The sequence below is a fragment of the Dermacentor andersoni genome, chromosome 5 (assembly GCF_023375885.2).
Source record: "Dermacentor andersoni chromosome 5, qqDerAnde1_hic_scaffold, whole genome shotgun sequence".
Lineage (NCBI taxonomy): Eukaryota > Metazoa > Arthropoda > Arachnida > Ixodida > Ixodidae > Dermacentor > Dermacentor andersoni.
The window spans coordinates 126,601,713-126,618,616 of record NC_092818.1 but is presented as its reverse complement, the minus strand read 5'-3'; the positions used below and the strand labels follow the sequence as shown (position 1 = coordinate 126,618,616).

Below are 16,904 nucleotides of genomic sequence, written 5' to 3'. Positions count from 1 at the left end.
AATAGCCTCTTTCGTCTGTGTCTTTCCACATGTAACAATATATATATATATATATATATATATATAAAGCAGGCTTTTAGGCCTTGTTGAGAAAAGGGGTTCAGTGTGTCCTTGGCGCTTATCAATTTGCGCAAGAATGCGTGCGCCACTCAGTCTGCGTCAGGTAGCCTCTGTATGCCTAATTTAAAGGTTACAGAGAAGAAGATACTGTAACCCATGAAGCCGGTGTTGTGTGCATATCAAAGCTGTCTTTAAGAATGATGGCGTTGTCGGCTGTGAGAGCCCGCTGAGGTCACAGTAAATGAGTTCAGAGCAAGATTAATTACCAAGGGCACTGTGTATTTACGCACATTTCGCAAAACAACAGGTGGCGCTTCGCGAACAGAATTGTATACTAAAGGTTGCTGGCGAACTTTCTTCCTGACAGCATACTGATGTTCAACGAAGGTGCCCATCGTATAGGGCGAAATGTCCTGCGTCAGGTTCAAATGTCCGATCTCTTTCGTATCCCTACAACAGTGCCATCGATCCTCAGAGTGCCAAGGCTTTGTTTGATCTGCAGAGGAACCTGCAAACAACAGAATATACTTGAGGTAAAGTTCACGCTGATGTTTTATTGTTGTCGTAAATGTAGCACGCTTCATCTCTCCTTCGAGCCGGTTTGAAGAAAAAGCTGCAGTAAAAATATTAGGTGAAATCCTTGTACACATAGCAAGCAGTTACCCATAATAGAAAACAGTTGGTAGGTTTGGTTTCGTTTGGTTTCCTTCTATGGACGCATGCGCGCTACAGAGAATTGGCCTAACGTCGTATGGAATAAGAAAAAAAGACGTTTAGTTCTGACTGGAAAGCTGACCGTAATCGCTTAACTTCTTTCACCTACTGAAATGCATCTTGCAACTTCCTCGTGCGCCATTGCAAAGGCTTTCTTGGGTTTCCTATTTACCTTCAGTAAATGTACGTAGGCTGGATGAGTTTTAAAAAGCGGACAGAATGCAGATGGGATAAGCACCGAGGGCGACAAAGACAACTTGCAAACGAAACAGCACGAAAAGCATCCTTCCTTTTCCCTATACCGCTTAATTTGCTTCAACACTATGCTGCTCGACGCTGTCAGCGCTTAGCTAACCGCGCGTTAATTTGGCACCGAAACACACAATTCTCACCTTCGTCTTTTCCGTGGGCACAAAGCGAACTTTGTGCACGGAATGTAGGAGGCAAAGCTTAATTGATTGCAGAGCCAAGCGCATGCCTATGCAGTTCCTCGGTCCGGCCCCAAAAGGAAGGTATGTGTAAGGCCGGATAGATTCTACGTTGTCATCGTTAAACCTGTAGGCAAGAAACAAGCCATGGTCAGGCGTTTAGCACAAATGAGTGTTCCAATGAAAGGTGTACGAACGTGTCGACCCATTTCCCATCGAAGGCGTGGTTCACATTGTTTGATGCAACGTGTCAACAGCGCAAGTCAATGCTCTTGCGCTGTTATCCATCAAGTTTTTCAAGTTATATCGAGAAAAATTCCGGTATTCAGACCTCATCCAGACGGTGAAATTAAGATCATACTAAATGATTAACGTGCTACAGCGACTGTTTGATGATCTTGACACGGCTATGAAAAATAAAAATTAATATTAAAGCTATGGTAACTCTCGTGGCCTGTATCAAACAGTTCATTTTTCATCCCCAGAGGAATAAGGGGAACTTACGTGCACCGTATGTGCTTAAGCGCATCATATCCTTTTACCATCATTATCATTTCCAGCTTAAATATGTTCGTTTTACGTTTAATGAATTCATATTAGCACTTTTGCCAATAAACTCCCTGTTTTCTAAACTATCCGTTCGAAAAGTCCGAACCCGGCAGAGCTTAAGCTCCCAATGTAATCAGCTTTTGATATATATTAAAGCGAAAGACTTACGTGGCTCGTTGCAATGGCTCATACTGAAAAAAAGCGGCGTCTAGTCCAGTGATGCAAAAGATATCATCATCAGGAATGGCTCATACCCGACAAGCAAAGTTGCAATGGCTGAATATGAATGAAGAAACGAAAGAAAGAAAGAAAGAAAGAAAGAAAGAAAGAAAAGAAGAAAGAAAGAAAATAAGAAAGAAAGAAAGAAAGAAAGAAAGAAAGAAAGAAAGAAAGAAAGAAAGAAAGAAAGATGAATGAAAGAGAGAATGAAAGAAAGATGAATGAAAGAGAGAATGAAAGAACCTTTAACTTCTTTCGTTCTCAACGACATATATGCGAACATTAGTGCTCGCACATGTCGTTGAATGTGTGGCGCATATGTCGCTGAATGTCTGGCGCTTATGCGCCAGACATTCAATGTATGGCGCTTGTACGTATGGCGCTGAACGACATTGAACGTATGGCGCTTATGCGAGTACTAATGCTCGCATAAGCGCCATACGTTTATTTCACACTGCGGCTCGTTATGTCTTGCAAGAAGTTTGACCCCTCCGATCGTATAACTTGATGCATTACCACGTGTGCAGCAGACTTTCGCCTTAACGTGTTACAGGAGCGTAACATGCTGCCGAATTTTTTTTTCTCGTGCTGACAGAGCGTATTACCTATCTGGGCGGAACTTTTCGGGTTCTGGAAACACTTCCTGGTCGTGGTGCATGGCATAAATTGGCACGACCACGGGAGACCCTTTGGGAACCTTGATCCCTGTGTCGCCTAAGACGTAGTCCTGGGCAGCGCACCGCTGAGTTCTGAAACGAATCACGATATTGGTTTTCTGTGACAAAACTGTAAGTTAGACGTGCGATCTCAACCTAAAAATGATCGAATGACGTGCTTAGGCCAGCATCACCTTGGAACGGCGGGGAGCATCCGCAGTGTTTCTGACACGACAGATTGCAGGTACTTCAACTTGGAAATGACGTCAATGCTTGGTTGGGGACCCTGTGTGAAAGATCACAGAATGACGCGTGATATCATGCACCCACAATAGCTAGGGGAAGAAACTTGAAGGCCCGGGGGAAAATATGGTGAGCAGGAAACGGCATTTCATACTGAGTTGTCAAGGAAACGAGATGGCTACTTCGCAGCCTCTAATCGTCCGCACGATTTGATTGAGGGTGGGATTGAAGGATGTGATTTGGCCATCGAGTCGTCAAACCACGTTTATGGGACGACAGTAATATTCAATTTGTGACAAGTTATGGTCAGGTGTTGCTCGTCTGGCCAATGATGAAACTTACATGGGTCTCGAAACATTCGTCGGCTTCTTTTCTGAGCCTTTCCTGCACCTCAGGATTCAGCGCCAGGTAGTATACAGCACCGGCCAGAGTTGATGAGGTTGTGTCTTGTCCGGCAAGGAAAAAGACCAGGCATTGCGCCAAGGCTTCATCTTCGGTAAGAGCTGCATGTACAAACACTGCCATGACGTACGCTGCGATATGCGTGGCACTCAGTGAATTCCCGGCATATGACACCATGTATATGACAGTGACTGATGTAATACATCATACTGGCACATGGTGAAAAATGGTTATTAAAGGGCAAAACAGCGTTAATAATGGAGTATATATAACAGACCACGCGTATATCGCGGTCTATATCAAGGTCGCAAGCACTAAGGGCTGTCGCTTATCAGTGCATTTAAATACGTTTACTTCATCTGGCTCCCAGTTACTCCGGCGTTCTGCATATGTTCGATTCATACTGTACGTCTATAAGGGACCTTTCTTTTACTCTGTTCAGAAGTATTCGTTGAGAGACACGAATGAAAAATCCTCAGTTATAAGACCCGACACCAGCTAGTCCTCTAAAAAAGCCTGTGCGTGCCTATATCAGTAATAACAGCATCTATTGTTATAATCAATGCTATAAAAAGCAGTCTACTGTTGCACGTGGCGTAATGAGAGTAGCAACTGCAAACAACGTGAAAAAGCTGTGCAAATTACTTGTATCATATAACTCGCAGCTGCTTGCTGACGGATATGAAATAGCTTTATTATACTGAAGCGTTATCAATTATCGTGGAATAACGTAATGTACCAAACTTGTGGCCGTACCGTTCGACAACGACTTCGCTCCTGACATCGTTTCCGATCCCATATCAAACAGCTTGCTCTCTGCGTCGGTTGTACTTGCTGCTGCTGTTGTGAAGCGACCTTCTTTGGCTTCTATCATGAGTTGCAGAAAGTCTTCTATGCGCTGCAACAGAGATGTGTAAGAGAAGTTTAATGTAGGCATTTTGAAAGTCTGTTGAAGTAAGTGGAACGCAGAAAATTTTAGGTACATCATACGCTTGCCTTCTTAGGCTGAGGTTTGTCGATTGTAATAAAATATTTGCTGACTGCGAACCACTGCGTTCACTGTCACCTTCGGAGTTTTGATGCAAGCTAAACTGATTTTTTTTTGTCCCTGTCATTGGGAGAGATATGCCTTATGCTTAAAATATACCGCTTCGAGTTGAAAAACTGTTTGTCATATATTTCGTTGCGGCTCTTAGTCTACGCACTAAAATTGAACTGTTGACTAAATGCTTGCGGATACTTGACATGCAGTCTGCTATATATGCTACATAGAATCTGCCCGCGGTTGGTTGCCTTGTGCATGAACATCGTCTGTGTTCGTGCGCGGTATATATAGCTTAGCGAGATACAGCTCACCTGGTTCTTTTCCTTTCTTTCATTCATTATTCGCTGGAACAACTCCCTGAAGTAAGTGTAGCGCACACCAGTCTTCACAGTAATCTTGAGAGCCTTCAGCAGACCTGGGAGCAGCACTAGAATAAAGTATCTTGAGCTGTCACACGAGCTATATATGTGATAAAATCAATCGCGACATGTAAGCACGTAGAAACAGGGTATTCTTACTACAATCATACAGGATGAGAGAAGCTAAATAATGTCAGTGAGTCTAACTATAAAGACGCTTCCAACAAGATGTGCTGCACTGGAAGAAGGAAATTATATAGGGGAACGTAAATAATAAAGAGACAAGTAGATGGTAACGGGAACGTTGTTAACGTCGTGTGAAAGTTCCTTACTTGAAAGCAGCTGTGTCGGAGTGAAATACATTGTAAAGGCTTTTTGAGACGCCTGCACAAACTGATGAGTCGTGTCAGCTTGCGAATCGAGCTTGGTCCCGAAGGCACACCGAGCGATAACGTCCACTGCGTAATGCCCGTAGAATCTGCGTAACATGCAATGAAATGTCAAGCAATATTACCCTGAAGTGAGCGGCGTCGCTTTTTAAATCTGAAACAACAGATTACAATGTGCCACATCAACACGTCCTGTTTCGATACTTTAGAATACATTTTTCAGTGTGTGCAATCCCGATTTCTTTTTTCTCGCTTTTGTCGCCGTTCCTTGTGTTTTAATCTAGGCGACATGCTTGAAAGGTATTCATATGCTACGTCTATACGGCTTTGCGTTATATTTAAGTAAGTGCTACACATATGAAGTGCCGTATTGAGGTTCAGCAGCATTTTGAAACGTGCAAAAATAAAAAGAGAAAGAAACATCATACATCCGCAGTTTCAATGTGCACTATATTTCCAGAGTGGATGTCATGTGACCGAAATGTTGGGGACCTAATAAAAAACAAGTAAAAACAAACATGAAACTTCTTACACTGAAACTGGTCACAATAGCAGATGCGAAGGAATCGTCGTCTCGGACATAGTGTAGGAAATCGACCGACCACTGGCAAGCAGAACTTGCGAACAATAAAAGCTTTGTGAATTCGGCCCGAGATGTCAACCTATTAGGATAAAGAATCTTAAGGTAATAGCGTTTTTTCGTTGATTTATGACTCTTTCGCCCGTTTTCGTGGTTAGTGGAGCGGGGTAGGACTTTCATCGGCGACGCAAAGAGCGCCTACGTCACCTAACGCCAAAAGTAAATACATCAGATTAAGAAACCTTCCGTGCAAATGTAGTTCTCACAGTCTTCTGAGTTCTAACTATGACATTTGAACTGCAAAACAAATATTTAGTCAACTTTCATTAAACGTGCAGGGCTGCTGCGGAAGTTGCGAAAATCGGCAATGGTGACAATCCGTAGATATAACTGCGCTTCATTGTAGACATGCCTTCGCAGCATCGTCCGAGCTGTACGTGTAAGCGAATAGTTATTGGGCCTGCCAGCCCTTGCTGTCGAACAAGAGTTTTGGGGTGTATGAAGGTTGAAATGCGGCGGTGGAGCGTTCGGGAAGGGCAACCCCCCTCTTCTACCATCGCCCACTCTTCTATGGCGGCTGCAGAAGAGGGCTCCGAAACCACTGCAGATTTGCTGGTTAACGGCTCTGTACTCTACAGAATTACGCGATGAAAAAGAAACGTTATCTAAGTGTCCTCTTTGAAACAAATACGAGTATACGCCTTCAAGCGCACCATATTTTCTCAATAAAACGAGTTCTGAAAGAATCACTGAACGCTGATAGAAAGCGTTCGGTTATTCGCTTACATTGACAATCGTGATCGATGTGGTCTGCATATCTTTTTTTCTCGCGCCTGAATTTGGACTTTGACAAATGTAATCTTCATCAGTAAATAGGTGCACGCAAACAGACTTATGTATAGCATAGGTAATCAATCACACAAAAAGAATTCAGGCAGAAACTCCTCTGGCAGTTGTCTAAGTATGCGTAAGCGTTGTGCCACTTGTTCATCTCCAGGAAGCTCGGTGTCATTATCAGTGTTATAAAACTTGACCCGACCAGTAAAAACGACAGCGCTGCGGCGACACGGACTGCTGTCGATGGTGGCGCAAGGTGAATTGATGACACAAGCAAACTACTGCAGGTGGCGGCGCCAGGGGCGCTGATGACGTTCCGACCACTAAAGGCCGTTATCACTCTTTAGCGCCTTATCCATCGGCGTCGAACCATTATAAACCGTGATCAACCGTACCGCGGTAGCGGCCGCGTATGACGCGGCCGCGCGAGCGCTATATTGAAAGCGATCTGCGATGGTGGACATTGTGCGCCGAGCACTGATAGCTTGGTGTGCATTGTGTTCTCGCCGCTTAGTTCGCATTGAATCGCGAGGCGGCAAGAAGGTCAATTCGCTCACTGTTGCGGACCTTATCTCGAAAGTAATCGTCTTACGTGACAGACGGACGGTTTTCCTCGTTAGGTAGGCATAGAATACGCATTTAAAAGGTCCTTTTGTATCAAGGTTTATACGAAATAAATTTGCTGGTGCCCAATGCAAGGACAGAAGTCGAAATGCGGAACGATAATGCTATGCCTGTTCAGCAGTATCTGCCTCCTTATCGTCCCTTCCACTTCCTTCTCTTGACTACTGTTCAATTTTCAAGTATGCAGCACTAAGTGTCCCAGTTGCCTGCGTTAAAATACTTAGAGAAGAACTTAACTAAGTAAAGCACATCAAAGTTTATATTCATACGATAAACAATGTAGCGCCAGCAGTTCGGTTATTGGTATTCTTGTACGCGTATAGAGGTCACCCGGTTTGGCTCACTTTTTCATGTCGGCGTCCCTCTCCTCTTCTGCGGCGGCGTTCAGGTGGTCGCAGGTGATCTTCACGCAGTCTTGGATTAGCTCGTGCATCTGCGCCAAGTATGGATAGATTGCGCTCCTCGTCAAACCATTCCGTTCGGTGCGGTATAACTTTTCAACGTTGCGCGACGAAGGCATTTCTAGAGTTTTACAGTGCACTAGACAGAACAAAGCTTTGTAAACATCGTGACTATGTGTCCACATTTTTGTCCACTGCTGTTGCGTGTGTTCATAATCAGATGCGTAAGCATGCCATATTTCAGCCGTTTTCTGTCTAGAGTAACAGGCACGACCTGCGGCAGGCACAAATTTTTCCATGTTTCCCTAATGACATTATTTTAATCATCTGTATATGCTCCTCTGCGATCATTATAAATGAAGAAACTGGACGCAAAGTTCCAGTGTTGCCACAATTTGCTATGATTTATTGTTTAAGTTTGTTTTCATAACCTTCGTGCTCCAGTCTAAACTGTGCAGCGTCCTAAATATAGTATAGTAAGCAACAAAAGCTTGTTGCCCCATTTTCTGTAAAAAAAAAAGCGCTTCATAGATTTTCTTTTCTTTAAGACGCCAGAACAAAGATTCCATTAAAACTATTCTTTATTGAAATGATTTAAACAGAGATAACCAGGTCCAGCGTCATTAGCAGAGGCGGAAATGGGACCCAGGGTTTGGGCGACGCACAAGGTCGACGTGATACATCGAATATAGGGCCAAACACATGGCACACATTTCGAAATAATTTTTAGTGTAGCCATGCACTTAAAGTCCTTGCGTCATTGTATTACGACCAGCACCATACCCACAAAACTAAAGCTTCTATCAAAGGGAAAGCGTAATGATCCGCAAGCACACTGAACACGCATACGTTTCGTCCCATGGATTGCAACGCAGTCATCACGCGCGTGTAACTGTCGCGCAGATCTTAGGTTGCACCTCAGACGACCTGTGGTACCTTCCACGTTAAGAATACGGTATTCAAAAAAGCTGTAGGGAGACTAGCGTCGGCTCGTACCGCTTCTATATTCTTGTCTTAACGCTTTCTTGATTTTAATTTCATGATAGTAAATTCAAAATGCCATGATGCAGTCGACATACCTTGCGCAGTTTACCAGTGGTAAACGCTGGACTAGACGCCGGTCGTATTTTTCTCCAGCGATCCACGCGGGCAAAGACCATCATATTGTTGATTATAGGGTCTCCAAAATTCATTTCCTGCGAGAAAAAAGAAAAACAAGATGCAGCGGTAGCGAATTCCGAAGGTTTTCGCGAAGTCCCTGAAGTATAAATTTTAGACCGTTGTAACACACAAAGAGCGGATTGAGTCGGTTAAACAAGCTGCGGTCTCGCGAATGCAAACGGAGGCCAGGAAGCAATAGATCTTGGCGTGTGTCGGTTGATCGACGAATTCATCTAAAGTAACCCGCAGGATCAAGCGTTCATGCTGGTCTTTGCCACGGGCTTAAAATCAATGGTAGCGGTCGTCTACGTTTCAGTTGCAGCCAGAAGCATCTGACATTGACCTTGCAGCAATAGTTACTGCTTAATTTCATCTCAAGCTCGCCATTTGCGCGAAGGAGTGCTTGTAACCAATATTGTATTTGTCTTTAATGTGGGAACTTCTCACCAGTCTGTTGGGTAACAAACTGAAATCCTTGACGAGTACTTGCTTCACCAGTTCCGGTTCCGCAACCATCAGGGCTGGCTTGGTTCCTTCGAAGAACCTAACGGAAATTAAAACGTAACGAGGTCAAATCACACCTCTCTGCATAGCGACGGGAGCCGAAGGCGCGGTTTCATCATGACACTGTTTTTGTGAAAGTTATTTCGTAAATGGTCGATTCGAAGACTGTTGGAAGACTACAGCGGCCGAAGAAGCCACTCTAACATCTCGAGCGTTCACGCATACTTGACCGCGTATTACGTTATTGTTATTCTTATGCGCATTTTCGTCTAAATTGATTTGATTTACTGATGCTTATTCTTGTTCTACATGGTCATCAACTTATTTCGTTATTCCTTTGATTCCTTTTCTTCTGCTGCTGCTTCTGTCATTACTTTTGTTTTCATAGCAGTCTTGTGAACCCATTGCAAGTAATTTTAATATTCGCGTAAGATAATAACGGCTTAATCCTGCAGGCTCGTGCCGATATACGCGTCAGTTGCGCTTCCGTAGAATGAACAGATCCGATGTTCCATCGTGGCTCCGAGCGCCAACGCTGTGGAATGCGCCAGATTATTATCACGAAACGCGCAACCTATTAACTGCAATGCGCAGGACTCTCTAGCCACGTGCTCACGCACATGGGCAGTTTCGCTGTCGCAAATAGAACCTTCCTGGTTCACATCGCAGTATGGCATCGCGTTATGATAAAATGTTCTGTGCTTGAGGGAGACACCATGTGCACTCACCCGAACAGTCTCCCATATTTCCGGCACCTCTCGTGGTCCGCCAAGCATATCGGCTGTAATAGAGGAAGAGAGTTGACGTATTGAAAGACAGACAGACAGACACACAGAGAGAGAGAGAAATAGAAGAGAGGAAAGGCAGGGAGGTTAACCAGACGCACGTCCGGTTTGCTACCCTGCACTGGGAGAAGGCGTATACGGACGAAAAGAGAGAGAGAAGAGATAGAGAGAGCACAGTTTCGCGCACATTTGAAGGTTCGAACCGAGTGTACACATGGTTGCCAAGACCTGTCGACTTGAGGTACTTCAACAACACTTTCGTGGCTTTCTGTGCCATCGACGCGTACAGCCATGGTCCAATGATTTTCATTTTCGAAAACGGTCTAGAGTCTAGCTTGTTCAATGCTGTCCGGAGAGCTTCACGCCCGACATATTGAAAGGAAAGGTGACCTTAGTAGGCGCCAAAAATTATTAAAGTATGTCAAAGGAATTCATGTTCAGTGCATGATTTAAGGGATCCTCGAAATAATTTTCGAAGTTGGAAATATACGCGCAAGTAAGGTTACTGTGAGGAGTCACTCCTTTACCTTAACAAATAAAAATACTATAATCTGGACTTCCACCACACTTTCAAGGTTGATGAAATAAGCGTTTGATGAAGGTGCGTGAATGTTACGCGCATATGGCTTGAATGTGTTAAGCAATGCTACTGAGGGAGTTTCAAAGGGCAAAAGAGAGAGAAAGAGAGAGAGGGGAGAGGGAAATAGCCCTGCGTAATATAAACGCACAACGATTGCAATAGTAGGCATCCTAATGTAATGGCAGCACTAAGGAAAGAAGAATCAAACGCTTTACCACAAAAAATAAATCAGCACAAGCTTGGCATGAACAGGTGATCAAGGACTTTAATGAATACTTTCTTAGAAGCACACTGAAGACAAACGCCAAATCAAGTAACACTGATAAATGATTCCTTCAAAATTACAGTTTCACTGCAATGGTTTGCTAATAAAAGAGAAAATGAAGGTACTAGTTGCAGTTCTTGAATTTCGCGTTGAAACGCCGGCGCCGATAAGTCAGTATGACGTCACAAATTTCGAAGTATTATTCTTATTAAGGCACCTGTGGGGCTCAATAAAAGTTCTTAAAACTGGCTAAGTCAAGGTTGGCTCTCTTAGCAATGTTTTCTGTCGATCTTTACCAACAAAAAAATAAATAGGTGTGAGCAAATGCCGTCAAAGTTTTTTTTATTACTAATCTATACTAATCCACAAAAAGGTAAACGTTAAAAATTGAAAAATATAGGCCCATCAGCTTACCTCCAGTATTGTATAAAATATTCCCCAAAATGATTTCCAATAGAATAATATATATATATATATATATATATATATATATATATATATATATATATATATATAATATGCCTGCTCGTGCTTAGATTCTTGCTTCATTTATTTCAGATGTTGGTAACAAATGTAGCTTTGTCATCCACACGACACTTTTAAACTACTTTGTCTCCTTCTCTTTGAACGATATTCCGGTGTGTCGAAGAAGTATTTAATTATATCTTGTGACAGATATAAATGTATCACAATAATGATGACCTACAAGGAATAACAGCAGTCAAATGTACCGCGCCTTTTGTCGTATTTAGGACATTTCGAAAAGCTATCGCACATGCTCAGAATAATTGCCTCGGGCGTTTACTTGGTGTTCACCGAAGTTTAATAACACTTACCTTTGTCAGTATTCTGTACAGAGGACGGATGATCAGCGACAACTTCTCATGTGGTACATTTTGTTTTTCCCAGTAGTTACGGTGTGCTGTTAAGTATCTATGATGAAGAGTAAAAAGAGTTTATAAATGTAGGCACAAGTTTTACGGATATCAATGATCATTCCCACTAATAAGACTGAAGAAATCAAGGCTTATCATCACTGGGGACGAGGAAGCGGCAGGGCGTTCTTTATCTCATCGGCAGCGCTCGGCCAGCAGCACGCATTTTCGCCGTCATCCGACGGGAGCCGGCCTTGTTCACCGAACGCACGCTCGAGAGCAGCACGGTACCACTGCGCAATCGCTCCGTCACGTGGCTTTTTTTCATATTTCGCGGGCTTTCTTTGAAACCCGGAAAGAAGGAGTACGTGAGGCGTATCGCAAAGAAAACAACTCGATCGGTGGTTTCTGAAGGTGCTCTACAAATCTGCGTATCATACTTGGGGTCCTCAGCCAATAATTAGAAAGTTGGGTAATTAAACTTAATTAATGAGTGAGTTATGGGGGAAAAATTGTCTGAGTTACTATATAGGCTATTGCGAATAGTATGCGTTCAGTTCAATTCGTTTCCGACGCGCCTTTCATTTTTAAATGCTTGGCTCAAGTTATGTGGGACACCCTGTATAGTGTATGCTGCACGGAGTTCTACTATACCAGGGCGAATAAATGAATGAATAAAACGCGTATTCCAAAAATTACGTGTTGTAGTTATTGCTGGAAAGGGTCGGGCGGGTCCCTATGTCGGGCATCCGTTGTACTGGGTTGCCACCCGCGCACGAGGCTCCGCTGGTCCTCGAGAGCGGGGTTGAACAAAATCTCTTACCACGCCCTGCCACGTTAGCTGTGTAATTTTTGCGATGCTGCTATTAGCTTGGCAGAACCAAACCACGTGATACAGGTCAGCCCGGCCACCACAGAATTTACACGCGGCGTTAAATTGTTCCGGATCGATTTTGCCCAGCATGGCCGGGGCTACCGTACGACACGGTTTGGAGCTTGCGAAGATGATTCTCTTCTTCCTTAGTAAGTCCCTTAGAGGGATGAGGGACAGTTCGTCTACGCCGGTGATATAGTTGCAGTATCTCTGCATATGTTGTAACCGGTGTTGGGAACTGAATGTCAGGTTGTGAAGTCATTCAAGAGCTGCCGATGGGGCTGACTGTCAAGTCCCGGAATGATGCATACACTGAGGCCACGCAAGAAACAAAAGCAGCATTTGTTTGGGTCTCTTTCAGCCTTCTTAGCTCTTTCCCTCCGAGCATTAAATGTGATTGACATGTGCGGACACACTTATGGAGCTTCGAGAACCATTGATGACTATGCATGTATACCGGAACGGAGGTCTTGTGCCACAGCCAAGTTCAGGAATTACTTAAAGAAGCAAAGACACAGGCTGAGCGAACAACTTATTTGGATGGTAGAGAATAAAGCATCACGTGCTTTAGTCGCCAGAGCATGATAAACATTGATGTCAATAACAACAAACGGAACATAGTTTGGTGGGCCATGCACTGCCCCGTAACGTGTCCTGATTGCTTCGTGTTTTAAGTCCAGATTTTGTCCAGATTTTAGTAATGTTCTTGTTTATGCTTTCCCAACTCTGCTCATGAGTTCAATGGTCGTACCAATACGCGCAAAATAACGTTCACGCTACACTATTCAGTCTTTTATTTTTTTGCAGTATTCAGAACGATATTGGAATTAAAATGAGTCATTCGCAGATGTGTGCAAACCCAAGTAACTTACACATCAAAGACAGCGAAACAGTGGAAGGCACATATAACATCCTTCAGAAGTCCACAGCGTCTGGTGTGCCACTGCCCAAAATTACCCATGACGTTGGAAGCTACTTCGCTATATACAGTATAATTCCTTCGCTATACCCGAGTCTTTACAAACGCTGCAATAAATTCTAGCTTAGTACTGCTGCATCTTCCGCGTGTTCTCGTATACTGCACTGGCTCTATACCGATGCGAGCTGCACATTCGTCCGCTCTGATCATCCGGCCCATACGGCCACTTCAGGTTCCGACGCGGGCTGCATTTATAGCTTTTCTTTGACATTTGATGCCGACCACACTCCCTCACATCGCCGGCCTTTCCCGGCCGACACCGTGCGATAACCGTTGCGGAATCACCTTTGACATGTGCGCTGCGTAATTGCGCCGCTGGGAGCATAGTGAGGGCGGTACTACGCATGCACGGACGAAGCGCATGACGACGAAGCACAACGACGACGTCATAGCACTTGTAGTACTCACAAGTAAAGTAGCGCGAAGACAGTCGCCACGATAATGACCCAGTCCGGCACGCCGAGGAATAGCGCCATGCCCTCAAGGACTCCGTCGGGCGCACGAAATCCGCCTCAGGCAGACTCTGCAATATCGGTCACTTGGAGATCAGCACCATGCAGGCGATGCCTTTCAGGCGTTCCGTTTAACTCAAGCGAGTCAAAGAGCGACGATAGTTGTCCGCCCCATTGTTGTCGCTCGGAGATTGCGCGCGTATCTTGTGATGGATTTCTGTTCATTCGCTCGGCTTCACGTATACTCCCGTACACCGATACGGAAATCATATGCGCATTGAGCGTGAGCGTGCTCCTACGCGACAAAACATATTCCGCCCCAAGGAGGCTGCGTTTTACTTTGCGTACGTGCAATGTTCGCTAATAGCTGTAGCGAACGCGTGAGTAGGAGAACGAAAGTTAGGTGCAGCGAAGCGATAAGCAATGGCGATTCACTTGAGGTGGTAGAGGACGCAGCCAAAGCTTCGACAGCGCTGCTCGTAACTACATGGGCGTGAGGAGGACTGTGAAAGGAATGTAGGAGGGAGAAGGTCTTCGGCCTGCCATTTCCCTTCCTGTGCGGAGAGAAAGAATGAAGCAACGTGACGAAAGCGGATTTTCGGAGACGTCATTTCCGCTCCGGCTACGCGCGGCGTTGTCGTCGCGTGCGTTTATGCGTACGTGTATCGAGGTCACTACGCGATCATCAAGGCCGGTAGCCACTGCCTTCAAATAGCCGGTCGCACTGTGGCTCGTTGCGCTATTCAAACACAGCATGCCCGTCAAGAAGGCGTGTGCGCTGCGCTCACTGCTCCATCTGTAGCTAAGACTTCTCGGCAAGAAAACGCCGCGAAAAGCGGGATGAGATCGCGCGAGATTTAAACTTCCTGCACAAACCTGCCCTCGCAGCGTAGGCTACGCGTAGGCATCCGAACGCTAGAAACGCGACAACGTTTGGCTCGCCCTATCTAATACAACAGTTAGAAAGCTTAGAGTGCAAAAATAGGTAACTAAAATGGCTGATCGCAGGAAGCTCGTGTTGATCGGCGCACAGCTACATTGTTGCTGTTTTCACACTGTATATCTGCATGATCTGCTATATGTATTTTGACATAGCTTGTGAACGATGCAGATTAAATATATACGCTTCGAGAGAGAATAAGGTTATGACCTTTGTGGTGTATACGTTTAAAAAAAATATTTTCTGAGGTTACACTTTCCATCGAATGAAAGTAAACACAATCATACGCATCCCCATTCGTTGTGTCAATAAAGATTCGCTTCTGGAAGATCCTGGCATCCTGGTAAAATTATCTGTGTAATTTTCGTTGTCTGCTTTAACTGCCCATTAAACTTGCAAATGGGGTAGCTTGAGGGACCGACTGATATGGAGGATGGCGCGTGTGACACCCTATACATCATAAGTAATCTGCAAGATAGGCACATAGAGAGTAATGCCACTAGAATTCACAACGCACGAAGCGGTCCGTGGAACGAAATTGGTTTACACGGATGCGTGGCGCCTAGTATAGCTTCTCTTTAGTTTTGGATTTTTTTTTTTCAAGTTAATCTTTCTGTTCAAACGCAATGAGACCGGCTAAAGGTTCGGAATAGCCAAAAGCGGGTAATTAGAGATGCAACTGGTTAGAACGTATTGCTGGGCTCATCGGTTCATTATGGAGGGCAAGCAAGTTGCTTGTCCCTCGCGCTCTCTGGCATAGTTTCCTACCATAAGAAACGAATATGTCCGAGCGTGCGCGCACAATAAAGCAGACTTGTGACGCGACGCGAGTGTAGCTATCTATACTGTTTTGCACCTTTGGGCTCTCACCTTAGCGCTTACCAGTGGCTATAGGGGGGAAGAGGCGGCCGATATTTGTGTGGTAACCTCGACACGCGTAGCTCTACACGCGTACTTTATTAGACCAAGAGATGCGTCTGTGTTACATGAATACAGAAAAGTTCGAAGCGAATTAAACTCGGACCTAAAGAGAGCTCGCATTCAGTATTACCCAGGCGAGGTTTGCAGCGGCATAGCTCTGATGATTCCAATAAAGCATGGAGTTCGGCAGGTACGTTTAAAGGAAAACCAATAGATAGTCTTGCTAAAACGACAACGATTGATTGCGCTGAGTACAGCGAAATGAATTTGGCGGACAAATTTAACAATATATATATTTTTTTAACTTCAGGTGCAGCAGTTCAGACTTGCAACACACCAAAAGACACGGAAAAGTACATAGCTTCTTCACGCACGAACTGCATTCTCTTGACTCCAAGTAGTGAACACTAAATAGCCACATATCTTAAATCATTGAATAAAAATACTGCTGCTGGTTATAACCACATTAAGGACGAATCAATTATACATCTTGACGTAGGTAGCGTGAAACAAGAGAGACGAAATACGAAACATAGACACAGCGCACACTATCAACTAAGTATTTTATTGAAAAGCAGTAACATGGAAACACTGAAAAATGCGTGGTTCCAGGAATTAAAAAGTTGGAAAGATACTTTTGAGATCAAACGTCACTCAGTAGTGCGAAGCCAAGCAAACTAACTCCGCGGCATGCAGCGTAATGAATTCGCGACATATCTTTCACCCGGTGTGCTAATAAAAGATGTCTCGTCAATTTCTCGTGCTACCTTGTCGATATCGATAATGCACGTCAAGATGCATCACCAACTCTCCCAGCAAACCATCCAATTGTACATATTGCTGAATTATTATGTGGCCCATTTCAGCATTTCTGCAATCAAGCAATTTCGCCACGGGTACATTTCCAGAAGGCATGAAAATTGCTAAGGTATGGTATGGTAAAACTTTAATGAAGTCCTGCAGGTCGTGAGTCTTCACGAAGCGGGCCGCTCCCACGTGGGAACCGGAAGGCCGAGGTAGTAGTCATTCACCAACCGGGCTCTCACAATGACTTGATCAACT

At 44.4% G+C, this 16,904-nt stretch overlaps 1 protein-coding gene across 1 annotated transcript; it reads right to left on the bottom strand.

The window, feature by feature from the left end:
- Nucleotides 1-318: 318 nt before the first annotated feature.
- Nucleotides 319-14,282, bottom strand: LOC126532065 (cytochrome P450 3A24-like). Its single transcript, XM_055070506.2, has 14 exons — nucleotides 13,938-14,282; nucleotides 11,638-11,734; nucleotides 9,900-9,952; nucleotides 9,115-9,211; nucleotides 8,586-8,702; nucleotides 7,450-7,538; nucleotides 5,008-5,153; nucleotides 4,628-4,743; nucleotides 4,028-4,169; nucleotides 3,212-3,372; nucleotides 2,821-2,912; nucleotides 2,576-2,719; nucleotides 1,167-1,329; nucleotides 319-568 (listed from the first exon to the last, which is right to left on the bottom strand). The coding sequence occupies exons 1-14, from the start codon at nucleotides 14,003-14,005 to the stop codon at nucleotides 485-487; spliced, it is 1,569 nt and encodes a 522-aa protein (XP_054926481.2). The 5' UTR covers nucleotides 14,006-14,282; the 3' UTR covers nucleotides 319-484.
- Between the last annotated feature and the right edge of the window lie 2,622 nt (nucleotides 14,283-16,904).

What these genes read in the sequence shown, in the direction of transcription:
- LOC126532065 (XM_055070506.2), bottom strand. Translation starts at nt 14,005, where the DNA reads ATGGCGCTATTCCTCGGCGTGCCGGACTGGGTCATTATCGTGGCGACT. An exon ending in CCACTGGTAAACTGCGCAAG is followed by an intron (nt 7,539 to 8,585) that starts GTATGTCGACTG and finishes TACTTGGCGCAG; the next exon opens with ATGCACGAGCTAATCCAAGA. An exon ending in ACGAATGTTTCGAGACCCAT is followed by an intron (nt 2,913 to 3,211) that starts GTAAGTTTCATC and finishes TCTTTCACACAG; the next exon opens with GGTCCCCAACCAAGCATTGA.